The sequence below is a fragment of the Octodon degus genome, unplaced genomic scaffold, assembly GCF_000260255.1.
Source record: "Octodon degus isolate 3935 unplaced genomic scaffold, OctDeg1.0 scaffold00222, whole genome shotgun sequence".
Classification (NCBI taxonomy): Eukaryota; Metazoa; Chordata; class Mammalia; order Rodentia; family Octodontidae; genus Octodon; species Octodon degus.
In genome coordinates, this window is record NW_004524798.1 from 179,249 (window position 1) to 192,845 (window position 13,597).

At 37.2% G+C, this 13,597-nt stretch overlaps 2 protein-coding genes across 2 annotated transcripts in view; both read left to right on the forward strand.

Moving 5' to 3' along the window:
• Hsf5 (heat shock transcription factor 5) overlaps positions 1-3,511 on the forward strand; it is a 51,570-nt gene extending 48,059 nt beyond the window's left edge. The window contains exon 6 of the mRNA XM_004645249.3: positions 2,758-3,511. Within this exon, the coding sequence (XP_004645306.1) occupies positions 2,758-2,828 (71 nt within the window). The 3' untranslated portion in view covers positions 2,829-3,511. The remainder of the gene's footprint in view (positions 1-2,757) is intronic.
• Positions 3,512-8,434: 4,923 nt separating this feature from the next.
• The window catches only part of Rnf43 (ring finger protein 43), a 72,754-nt gene continuing 67,591 nt past the window's right edge, over positions 8,435-13,597 (forward strand). Inside the window, exons 1-2 of the mRNA XM_004645250.2 lie at positions 8,435-8,982; positions 9,908-10,643. Coding sequence (XP_004645307.1) covers positions 10,392-10,643 — 252 coding nt within the window. The 5' untranslated portion in view covers positions 8,435-8,982; positions 9,908-10,391. The remainder of the gene's footprint in view (positions 8,983-9,907; positions 10,644-13,597) is intronic.

Genomic DNA, 13,597 nt, shown 5'->3' on the forward strand with positions numbered 1-13,597 from the left:
AAGTACATGTTGACTTAAGAAAATATGTTTTGGATCAAAAATAACAACGGGTAAAGAATATTAGGTTCAGTCATACTGCTGTAGTTTCAATAGTGATATTGCCAGAAAATGAATGTAACCAAATAGTAATCTCATTGTGGAAACTACATACTTTTATGTTCCATTGGAATATATAATTTTATGGTTAAGGGAAACTGAATATTTGAAAACAAAGTTCAATGTATTCCTAAAGAAAATACTATTTGGTAGGTATTGGATTATAGATGAGCATTTGTTAAGATAGTAGCTCAAGGGCCCAGGAGATAGCTCAGCGGTGCAGCCCCTGCCTGGCAAGCACAAGGTCCTGAATTTGATTCTTGGTAAACCACCCGCTACCACTCCCAATACTAGCACTAGCACTCTCCCAAACTGTAGAGTGATCTAAAGTGGAAAGTAACATTCCCAAACAAGCAGCTCTTACGCCTAAGGCCTTTTACTTCTGAAGCTGACTCAGGGGCAGTGTATGCTTCCAAAATATTTATTTATTTTCTTTGATGAATATGCAAGGTTCTCTTCTGAATAAAGTTATATAAATCCATAGATGCACCAGGCTAATCTTTGTCTTGTATTTTTATGGGTTTCTATCTTCTCTAGCTTCTTCTTCTTCTTCTTCTTCTTTTTTTTTTTTTTTTTCCAGTACTGGGGATTTAACTCAGGACCTTGGACTTGCCAGGCAAGTGCTTATTCTACTGAGCTATCTCCTTGGCTCTCTAGCTTCTTGATTGACAGTACATGAAGGAAGCTCAATTTAATAAAATTATCATGTTTAGATGCTTGTTATTAGAAATGGTATATCAAATGCCATTTTATTTTATAGTCCAGTCATTAAAAAGGTTTTTGTTGCTGCTGTTGTTTGGTCTGCCTCCCCGTATAAAATAATTAGTTGCTTTAATAATTTTTACCTTTGTCATTATTCAGAATTCCTACTCTGCTCAAAGTAGAGTTCCAACTGACTCTATTCATATCAAAAAAATCTTATTTATTTATTTATTTATTTATTTATTTATTGGTGGAACAGGGGATTGAACTCAGACCCTTACATTTGCCGGAGAAGCATTTATTCCACTGAGCCATCTCCTCAGCCCCCAAAATCTTATTTTAATATTTTCTATGACCACACAGCTGTCTTTGTTTTGATATGGGGCTGAAGTATTTAGAAAATGATCCCATTTAGGTGTTGTCCACATCTTTTGATTAGCTGTAAAAAATCATGATTCCTACATTGTATTGCATACCAGTTAAATCAAAATATCTTATAGAGTAGTGTAAGGAACATGGTGGCAGTCATGTCAAGTATGTAGTGATGTTACAGCTTATGGGAAGCCAAGGTGAAGAGTTTTTAAAAACTAAGAGAGTAGTTCCACAAAAAACTGATTGGTTATACTCAAAAACAAATGGCCCACAAATGGCTTGTACAATAAATCAGGTGAAAATTATCACAAATACTGTGTAAAGAGACACCACAGATTTGTTAATCAGAGAAAGTGTCTCTAGCAAGTGACTGAACTTTGGTCACAAAATATCTATGCAAGCCTCAAGAGGCAGAGTTTGCATAATATCTCTATTTTATTTATTTTTTCTGTATCAGAAGCTGAACTCAGGACCTGCTGCTTGCTGGCAGGTGCTTGTGGCACTGAGCTAGCTATGTGTATCTCCAGCCCAAGGGTCTCTATTCTAATAGTGTGCTGTCTCACCCTGCCTCAAATTAGATGCAACTTTTGTTTAGTGAGTGACTTAGATTCAGTTTGGTCTTCTATTCATATGAGTGACTGAGATCATAACAGGCCTTATGCCTGTTTGTGTATACCTTATAGATAAAGGCTTATTGTGTAAATTGATGTATAAATAAACAGTATGTTCAAAAGACAGCATATTTCAGTTGCCTGAGCTGGTCACATCCTTTACTATAATATGCTCATAATATGAGCCCCAGGCATCAGTATTTTAAGAACCCCAACTGATTCCAGTGTGCAGTGTGGCTTTACTTAGTAGTTTAAACGTTCTACCTCTTATTGTATTTTAGGTACTTGAAAAAAATTATGTAAATATGATAGTTATCATTGTTACCATGTTTTTTATTTAAACTGTGGAGAAACTCTTCGCTCTCTTGTGTTACAGAACCTAGTACCCAAGCTTACATTTTTTACTTCTTTTCATTCTTAATGAACCATCTGTGTCTTAATCTCTAAGTCTATGCCTTCTTTCTTACAGCTTCCTAGGTGTTTTCACAAGAGTATGGCTGTGTTAGTCAAAAGATGGGCATGTTAGGGAGGTGATCCCCTTTGGGAAAGTAGTGATTACTTACTTTAACATTAGTTTTCTGTCGGCCTCACTTCTTCCTATCCCTACAGCCTACCCACCTGGCCTTGTACTACAGAGTAAATGAATTTTCATTTGTGTATGTATATTTCACTTTGATTTCTTTCACACATTACTTTCTCATATATAATAAAAAACAAGTGTAGTCAAATTAGGTTTTGGCCATACCATTAACCAGGAGAGAAATTTTAAAACTTTGGTCTCTTTAAGTGTACAACTGGGCTGCATTCAGTGTTTTAGAATGATAAGAATTCTCTAAACTTGAGGATCTATAAAATAAGGTAATTTTAGAGCCAATCCTACAGGTGCAGTGAAGGCAGCCTGTTCTTATCTGAAGATTTGTCTTAGAACCCTGTACACTGAGAAGCTGAGAGTAAGCAAACAATCCTTTCTTTCTAGATCTTCACCTGCTGGTGGATGTGGCCTGCAAGCAGGAGCACTTTCCAAAGGAGGAAGAATTCAAAGAGTGAGGAACGGATGACAGAAGTGACATTGTGCACTAGCAGTCGCTGGAGGCAGACCAGCCTTGCACATGGCACTGTTGGGATTTTTTCAGTTCTGTTAAGGAAAAGAAATACTTTTTGTTTTGTTAATTGAGAATTTTGTTAATTGAAAATTGGGAGTTTGGTATTTATTACAGCTGTTCAGTTCCGATTATTTACCTTGACAAACTACTAAACATCTAGCAGCTATGTTTTATTTGCTGCCCAGATCCCTTTCAGATGCAAAGTCCAAGCCTCCTGTTAAGTATCTACAGACTGCTGCATCTGTGGTGCTGGAGCACGTGTGGAGCACAGTGCTGAGTTGTCTTGCCACTCTCAAAGTGACATCAACAGTGCTCCAGCGGGGAGTTTATTCTCTGTTTCAAGCATGGTGTCATCCTGGTAGAGAAGATTGTGTGAGAAACAAAGGCATGGAAGGTCACCATGATCACAAGTCTAAATGGGCCAGGAATTCCAGGAAAGAAACTCTGGGCAAGAGCTAATTTTCTAAGTGATTACAGGAAATTCTCTTATTTCCTAACCCTGTAATTTGTTTCAAGTGCAAGGCACCTGGACTTGGACCATCCGTCACACTTAACAACCCCTGATTCTTTTATATGAATGAGAGTATTTTTCTATTTTCATATCTTTCTTTAATTTTAATGATACATTATCATAAATGCTAAGAAGGTTTTGTTAATATCACTTAATTGTCTTCTAAAGAAAAATATTTAATTTGTTTGTATTTATAAATGGTGTAGATTTAAAGGTTTTAAAGCTTTATATTTTTATTAATATAGATATATAATATTTTCATTTTGGAGGAGAAATGTACAATGTATGAGCAAAACCTTAGAATTTAATGCAGTGTTTCTCATTTTAGATTTTGACATTCAACAAGTACAAATCCTCATCTATAAAAAGTTATTGGCAACTTTTGGGGGAAATTGATTAGTTATCATATAGCAAAAGCTATGGTCTAATGTTTTTTTAATAGTTTGTATCTGGCTTAAATTTCTGAGACAATTTTGGGTAGTGGGACAAACTGTAAGATTTTTTTCTTATCCTCTCTATAGGATTCTTAATTAGAGTAGTGGGATTGTGGGATTGTTTTTAAGGTGAGGAAGACATGTCCAGTCTTCATGGATGTCCAGTTTTGTAGTTAATCCCTTGCTTTCCCATTCGATGACAAGAGCTTTTCTGATTTAAAGTCTTTTGAATTGACTAATACTTAATTGTATTCTTCATTTTTTCCTAACATGCACTGCAAAAACAGAAGGAAAGCCTGAGACTGTGAAACTGATGAGAAAGAGCACTTAATGATATGACAGAATGACTGTACCAGCCACGGTGGCGGTTACAGCTCATGTCTCATTTTACTGCACTGTGCCTCCACAATGAAGGCCAGGCCAGGAAGTGTTACAGAGGCCTGGCTTTATTTTTTTTCCCAAAAGGATGAGCTCTGTCTTAGTCTCTGGTGACTCAGTTTCTGTATGAAAGTAGATTCTGAAAAGTGATCTCTCTGATCCAAGAGATTAGACTAATTCATGTCTAGGTAATGGGTATCTATGTATCTTTATTAGCAAGGCTTCACAATGAACAAATTATCAAGACATCTATATCTTTTGGCCAGACTGTATATTTTGGCAGACTATGTGAAAAGAAGACCCAGTTTCCTACTGAAGGAACTTTTTCTTTTCTCTGCCATTTACTGAAGAGCTGGTAAACTGTGTAGGTGATATTCATTCCCTTCCATATGCTTTTCTCAGCCCTCTATTGTCGAAAGAGAGAATATCTTTTGAGGAATATGTGTCAAGCAGGAACCTTGGCATAGGTTTGGTTTCAGTGGTTTTAAGGCTTAATTAATGAAATGCTTTGAGGGACTTTCCAAAGTTTTATATATATGAACACAACAAACCAAGGAGCTGGATCTCCTGCAGTATTCACATGCTCAGTGTCTATCAACTAAAGCTGTCATCAGTGACTTGCGCAGAATGGCAAGAGGTAAAATCTTCATGTGAATTAGCCAGTAGGATCTGACACATACTAACAAGGTTCCTGATTAGCACCTCAGTGTTTCAGCACCTTAAGCACCAATAAATTTTAATCAGTCAACAATAAAGTGAGTGTTTTAACTAGACTTTTCTTGCTTGTTTTTACTATTTTATTGGCAATCAGTAGAAAATTCCACTTTTCTGGCCATTAATAATACCAGTAAAGTTCAAAAGGGAATATACTATGTTTTTCTTTCTGGGGGGTGGTGTTTGAGACAGGGTCTTGCTATTCAGTTCAGGATGTCATAGAATTTACTGTGAAGCTTCTGCCTAGAGCTTCACAGTATTGGGATTACAGGCATGCATTACCACACCCAGATTTGCACTGTTTTGCAAAGAACCTTATTTTTAAAAATACTATCCTGACATTTTTCATTTGCACTTAAATAGAGATTGGAAATTTAAAATGTCATTATGGATAAGGACAATTCCTGGACAATTTTGTGGTAAAGGCTGAATATTCTTGAGTAAATTTAGTCAGTTTAGATGGGAAAGTAGATCCTGAACGGTGATGTGCATTGGGTGTAAGATGAGGTTGTAGATGTCAGTGAGACAGGCTTCTCATTGCCATCGTGAAACTGGCTTCATGACAGCTCTGGAGAGGAAGTGGGACATTCATCAGCCTGTGAAAGGTAGCTCTCCTACTTTGAAGCTGGGGAGTAATTTCTCTTGCTTGTCAATTCTGGTACGTAAACAAACATAGCTTATCTGCAGACTAACTTACATGGAGCTCTTTGGCTTCAGCCTAAATGTCTCAGTGTCCCCAGTTTTATTATACCTGGGTTATTGTATCATCGTTATTCCCAGATTCTTCTTCCTCTAGGAAGACCAATTTGATAGTTAACTTCTGTAGTTTCTTTTTCCCCCAACTAAATGCAAACTTTGACTGTTAGGTTAATTCCTTTGCAAATTTCAAGCAGAGAAAATGAGGTAAAGTCGATGTATAGGTTATCTTTTGTTTAATGTTAAAGATATTTTGCATGTATCAATGTCATACGTATAATTTCATTATTTATGCTATAAAACATAAACATAAATAAAAATCTAAGCTAGTTGTGATGGAATGTACTATAATCCCAGCACTCTGGGAAACTGAGGCAGGAGGAATACAAATTTGAGCCCAGCCTGAACAGTTTAGCCACTTAGTAATAGCAAGACCCCATTTCAGCAAATAAAAAGGCCTGGGAGTTAGAAGTGGTGGCACATGCTTATCAACCTAGCACATGGGAGGCTGAGGCATGAGGATGAGGACTGCCATGAGTTGGAGGTCAGCCTGGGCTGCATAGTAAATTTGCCAGCTTGAACTACACGATGAGACCCTATCTCAAAAAAAAAAAAAAAAAAGGGAGTGAGCGCCTGGGGAGATGGCTCAGTGGAATAAGCACTTCCCTGGCAAGTGCAAGGGCCTGAGTTCAATCCCCGTTCCGCCAAAAAAATAAAAAAGCGGGGTGAGGTGGGGATATAGTGCAATGCAAAGACCAGTACTGCCATAAAATAAATAAACAACGTATTTTAAAAATCTCTCTCCAGAAGAATTATAGTGTTTTCTACCTTTTAGGAAAGGAATTGCAGGGGCTGGTGAGATGGCTCAGTGGTCTAAAGCACCTACTTACAACAAGTTTAGCAAAGCACAGGGACTGCGGTTCGATCCCCCAGCACCACATGCCAGCCAGCCCCGCCCCCTGGTGGGCTGAGCTGGCCACACACACACACACACACACACACACACACATAAATAAAATTTAAAAAAAAAGAAAGAAAGGAACTACAAAAGGTGTGTATTGTATCATTTTAAAAGTCCAAACAAGAGAAAAAGTACTAAATAAGAATTACTTTTTTTTTTTTATTTTTGGACAGTCTTACTATGCAGCTCGGGCTGGCTTTGAGCTCACTTTGTAGCCCAGCCTGATCTTGAATTTGTAAAGATCTTCCTGTCCCCTGAGTGCTGGGATTACAGGCATACGCCACCACACCTGGCCAAGAATTTACTTTAGAATTTGTCTCTGCTCTAGGTTAGTTATTAGATCTGAAATTCTGAAATATAAGCTTTCTATACAGTAAAAATGTTCAAGGTAGAGAGGCCACTTTTACTTTTTGCTTTCAGAGACAATCATTACAAAAACCTGCAGTCCAATTTATTGCTCATGTTTTACAGATTATCATACAAAAGTTCATTTGCACATGAAGTAAAAACAATGTAAAATTTACTGTAAGCTTTTTCTTTGATACTGTGGATTCAATATACGGTCCTGGGTGTGCCAGACAAGGCTGCACCCCTGAGCCAGACCCTCAACCTTTTATCCACTTAGAAGTGTATACAGATCAGGAAACTATATTCACATTGTTTTTCATTGATGTAATGGTGAAAGATTTTGGTAGTAGTTGAGAAATACCTAACCACAGACAAATATCTAAGTTTGACAATCCAAATATTGGAAATATATTAGAAACTTCTGCATTATTTCTAATGGCAAGTTTATTTGTTACAAGGGTTATGAATATGGTAAAAGACAAAGGTTTATTTATTTTTGTATTTTAGGGAAGGGTCTACATTCAGGGTCTTACTACTAGATTGGACTTGTAGTGATCCACCTGTTTACAGCCTCCCAAGAGTTGGGATTACAGGCGCAAGCCACCATTCCCAGTCTCAATTGCCATCTTAGGGTGCCCCAGGGGTGGGGCCGGCACAGCAGGCCTAGGATCGAACTCCCCGGCCCCTGGGCCCCTGCGCCTGCTTGCAGGAGTTTTAATCTGCTGAGCTATTTAGCCAGCCCTCATGAATATGGTAATAAGTGGAAATTAGTTTTCTTTTTTGCTGCCTACACTCTTCTCATTTTACCCTTTGCTTGCATTAGTGACAGACTTGTAGTTTTACATCAGGGGCTTTGGTCTGATCTATAGTATTATTTCACTTCCCAAAGATGTGAGAAGAAAATAACACTCCAGACCTCTGACATCACCCCGATTTACAAGTTCCATACAGGAACAGTTTGAACAGAGGTACTAAATTTAAGTTAGTATGCTATGTATAAATTTGTCAGAGTCCTTCTCAAGGTAGCAGATAGAAGCAGCAATAAATCAGTAAGGGCTACAGTATAAGTTCACTTTAGTCTGGCTTTGTGCCATTTATAGAGACAAAAACCCGGAAAGAGCAGAAAATCCTTTGAACTTATATTTGCAAAACCTTGTGTCCATTCTTTTATCTTTCCGATTTTTTTTTTTTTTCTGTTTATTTCCTCATGCCACCATCTCTACTCTGTTGGGTGCAGAATCTGCTTGGGTATGTTTGAGTGGCCCTGATTAACCTGTGGTAGCTTGCTGACCCGGAGAAAGGTGTTGAGGCTTGAACTGAATGCAGTTGGGCCATAGCTCACTAGAGGGAGTGCAGGAGCTGAGAGAAGAGAGGCAAAGAACGGGTCTGGTTAAGTAAGTGGTGCGTGCACGCACCAGGAGGAGGAGGGGCGGGTGGCTGCCTCTGGCTGCTCCACCCTCACTTTGTCAGCAGGTAGAGAGCGTGATTGCAGTCCCAGGGGAGGGAGTCAGAGCTAGAACGCCAATTACAAACCACAGGCTTCCTGCTCTAGGAGCTGATCCAGAATTGTCTTTCTGGAAGGGAAGCACTCGAATCCTTTCGAACTTTCCAAGTCCATCCATGATTCAGAGATACTGCCTTCTCCCTCTGGGATTTTCTGTGCTTGTGGTACTGAATTGTTGCTGATGTATTGCTACATTGCTTCTTTTCACTTTCAAGATTTGACCGTTTAATATGCCGTTCGAAGAGAAAAAGAATTTTCGTTAGAATTGAGAAATGATTTTGGATCTTCTGTAAATGTTTTTAGAGTCCTTGGGGACAGTAGCTCTCATCCTGGAATAAGTTTTCTTGACCTGCATGGATTACTTTTTCAGGCTATGGAATTTCTCGGCACTTACCTGTAGTGTGGGACACTTGGTTTGGTTTCAGAGTCTGAAGGTGGAAGAATGAGCTGTATTTGGTTAAGCAGTTCTAACCCTTTCTGAGCAGGATCTATAAAAGCAGGAGTGAATGTGTTTCACCCCCGTGGATTCCAGTGGGCCCGACAGCGCAACAGGTTTGCAGATTTCTTTTGGAATTCTTTTTCCCTACCTCCTTCTGCTTTAGCAAAAGAAAAGAATATAACAGGTTCATGTTCAGTAGGTTGGCTTTTTGGCACTTATTCTGAAGACTATAAGATCTTTTAATCTCGACCTCCAAATGCATTGGGCTTTATGGGTGAAGTGCATTTGTATTCACTTAAGGGTGTTTATTTTAAAATCTTATTCTGTGTTTATATGAAGACCCAGCATTCTTAAATGTGCCTAGAAATAGCACAGAACTACTCTACTCAGGCTTAATTGTAGTTTTTTTTTTTTTTTTTTTTTTTTTTTAGAGTGTTCTACTTAAAGCCTATGATGAATCATGTCCCCAATCTCCCCTATCTTTTACTCACCACCCCCTTAAGGAATTTGAAAACGTGTTGGGAATAGTTCTTTGTTTTTCTAATGAAACTAAAAACTTACAGTTTATATTTGGGTATTAGTTTCCAAAAGCATCTCATGGAAAATCAAGTGCTTGATATTCTCAAGCTAGAGAATAAAATCTGGAATCCCTAAGAGAGTAAGGTAAATCATAATAGAAATATGAATTTTATCTATGAAAAATAATTGGAAAGCTAAACTTTTCAAATATTCTGATTTAAGGTTATATGCAAGATTATCTTGTAATATATATAATAGTACCAAATTTATAGGCAAATTTTGGTAGAGCACATAAAATTATAGCATGTCCTAGTTCATGAAAAGTATATAAATTTAGTGGACATAGAATATGGGAAGACACTGAAACACAATTTAATCTGGAAACCTTTCTGCTAACTGCTGTAGCATCCCTCAAGGTGTGGTATGAAGTTTTTAAAAATTATTGCTTCTCTTCTTCTATTAAAAAAATTCCTTGTGGTTTTTAATCATTTATAATTGACCAATTTTGTGGCTTAAAAGGTCCGTGTCTTCATTTTCTGAGCTGGAGTTATTCCTTCTCGTCTTCGATGCATGGCCTTAGCTGTTTACTTTGCCTTGTTTTGGTCATCAACACTGGGTTTAGTCCCTCGGCAACTTGATGCATATGGAACCAACACCAAGTGATTTGACATAAGAAGAATTCACAATGTGACATTCAATCTCAAGTGAAGCTGGAAATCCCAAAGAGAAGTGGTGTTATTGCTAGTCAGAGTGAAGATGGGAGAAAAGGACATCCCTGCAGCAGAAGTGGGCTAAGTACACCCTCTTTTTCTGCCCGAACAGGAATGCCACCTGTTCTTGGGAATAAGCTTTAGAGAAAAGAAGGGCCAAAATTATGACTTGGCTTTCTGAAACTGAAGCATGAATTCTCTGTTCTTCCGTTTATCTGGATCTGAGACCTGCGTTTGGTGTTAGCTAGTGGAAGCAGTATGTATGGCCCAAGTGCATTGCTGCAGCTGGCAGCATGAGTGGTGGCCACCAGCTGCAGCTGGCTGCCCTCTGGCCCTGGCTGCTGATGGCTACCCTGCAGGCAGGCTTTGGACGCACAGGACTCGTATTGGCAGCGGCGGTGGAGTCGGAAAGATCAGTAGAGCAGAAAGCTATTATCAGAGTGATTCCGTTGAAAATGGACCCCACAGGAAAACTGAATCTCACTTTGGAAGGTGTATTTGCTGGTGTTGCTGAAATAACCCCAGCAGAAGGAAAATTAATGCAGGCAAGTATAATCATTTAATTTTTCCTCTGTTTTTTCTTCTGTATCCCAAACCAAATGGCATACAAGGGCTTTTGCTACTTAGCTTTCTATCACATATTTTAAGGATATTGCCTTATTGACATTCTAAAGCATTTTTAAATTTTATACTCAAGAAGAAATACATAAATCCTATAATTTAGAAAACCTTTTGCTTATTTTTAACTTATATTGCATAACCTTTTTAAGATACACATGTTAAGATACTTTCTTTGCAAGTAATATGTTCTGGGCACTATTTTTTGATAGATGAAATATATGGGTATATATTTAATTTAGGTGGGGATTGTAGTTTATATCCTGTTTAAACTTGAAGCAAGTACTAAGATGACTGAATTTCATGGTCAGTAGCACCCTGAAATTCTAGAATGCCCTTGCAGCATATTTGCTTACAGTGTCACTTTTAAAATTCAGTCAAGCTTGAATGCGGTGGCTGGGTTTATACCACGTGTGGCACCCTATTGCTAAGCCCAAAATGGAGAGGATTACAAAATGGACACAAAATGTAAACCTGCCTTGTGATCCCTTTCGTCTTATCAGCACGTAGGTTTATAGTTTTTCAAAGTTTAGTATAACATCTGCTTTTTTATTGACTCCCCAGAGCGTTCCATAATATCTTAGGCTTTCAAGGCTGGGAGTTTTGCCTGTAATGTTCTCAGCCTGATCTTTATGTGTTGAATTTATGAACTGACTGAAGCCACGGCCTTTCCTAGGCCAGTTACTCATTCTCCCAGGTGAAGATAGAGTTCAGAGGGCTCTACCTTTTTAATAGACGTTGTACTGTCTTTATTAGATGGTATTGCTTATTGATTAAAATTCATTTTATAAAATTGCTCTTGCTGTTGTAGCTCTTAGACACAGTTTAAAATTTTCTTAAATATGATTGATTTTAGCATCTAAACTCACAATTGTATTTTGTGATATGTATAGGGTATGAATATAACCAAAGTATTATAGGAATTTAAATTTTGTCTTAGGAAAGGAAAGTTAAAAAATGAAGCAAAGTAATTCTTTTTGAGATAGAAACTTTAAATATATGGTTTAGTAGTTCTTTGTTATGTCTCTTTGGCATTATTTTGAAGCTGAGCTAAATGAAGTAGAAGAATTGGGTGAGATTGAAATTCTGCTATTTAGAAAAATAGGAAAGTAGAGCATATCTGAAAAAACATTTTGAATGAATATCATTTACTGTGGACTCTAGGATGGAATTAGGAATGCTTAAAAGTTGAAATTGTAAATCATTTTACATATAGCATCTGGAAAAGGAACTTCTCACTTTTCCTCATTTATATCCTGAAGCGTGAAACGTGCTCTATTTTAATTTTCAGCATAAGTAATTTTATTATAAAACTATACTTTGATATCTCAAAAAAATCTTTGAGAGCCATGCTAAATTTTATACCTTATATCCTGTTCATGCATGTTCAATGAGTTAATTATATGCTGCATAAAATAATTTCCTCTTATTTTCATTCTGTTGTCTTCTATTATAAAGCTCTACATAAAGTTTTTGTATTTTCATAAAGGCAAAAGTAAAAAACACCAGTTGGCATTTTCTATGCCATCCATTTTATCACTCTTTGTCATGTCTTCTTTTATTCTGTTCCCTTTCTCACTTTGTGCATATCAGTATACCTTAAGTTTTGCTTCTTTACTTGGTGAAGAGGGAATTTCACTGTATCTCAGCAGGTACTTTCAGGCTTTCCAGTAGAGAGTTTCACGTATTTGGCAATTTTCAGTCTTTTCTAACCACATATGCTTCTGCTCTGCCATTAACCGATTTTTACTGATCCTGACTTCTGGTGCGTTAGTTATTAATCCATAGCAATTACTAAATTTTCATAATAGCCTCTGTTTGTTTACCTATTTACAATACTGGGGATTGAATCTGGTGTTCCAAATATGTTATAGATGCGTTCTACGCCTAAGCTACATCCCCAGGCCCATGCGCGCAACTTCACTTTTTAAAAACAAAAACAAAAATGAAGAAACACCTTTTGAATTATATGCATTAGTTTTTGTTTCTCCACTATTTGATTAACTCCTTCAAAGAACCATAGTACGCTAGGGACACATGGCTTACACTTGGAGAATTCATGCTGTTTGTTCCTTATCAGATTACGCTGCAACTCAGGTTTACTCAACTGTGGTTAACCAAGCTTTCCATTTAGTTGAAGTTCTGTTTATACCTCCTAGATTTGTGTTTTGCAGCACTGTAGCTTTGTTAGTGACTGGATATACCCTGCTGTCACAAATATAAAGACAGTCTCTGTTCTGACTTAGGGGGATTTCTGATAATTCTGGGTATCTGTAAACCTATGAATTATTCCAGCTATCTGTTGGGATTGGTTGTCCCTATAGACTCATTTGGATCTTTGTAATATTGAGGATGCTGCATTCCAGAAAATCTGAGGGTTAGCATAGTGATTTTAAAAAAGAATAACCTTGTGTGGTTTGTGAATTTTCCAGAAAATTTCTGAAAATCAGATAATTTTATGTTAGTGCTAGTTAATTCAAGGTGCATACAATTTCATAAGGAAGTAATTAATTGAATTTTCATTTATATTGCACTTTTAACTTCCTCTAGACAAAAGGAAAAATTCCTAGATATGTTCCCAACTAGTTTAATAATAAAATAAATTATAGAATGGCCTCTAAAATAATTTTGCTTGTCTCAATTTTGTCTGTGTATGCACAAGAGCATTGCAAGCCAAAGGAGTGATGAGTTTATTTTATTTTATTTTTTTATTGATGAGTTTTTGTCCTGAATCTCATCCCTTGTTCTTTGCATTTAGATTTTCTTTGCTAATAGTAATACCCATTTTATAAGGTATGTTAAAATTTTTAATTTGTGGGGCTGGTGAGATGGCTCAGTGGTCTAAAGCACCTACTTAGAATAAGCTTAGCAAAGCACAGGG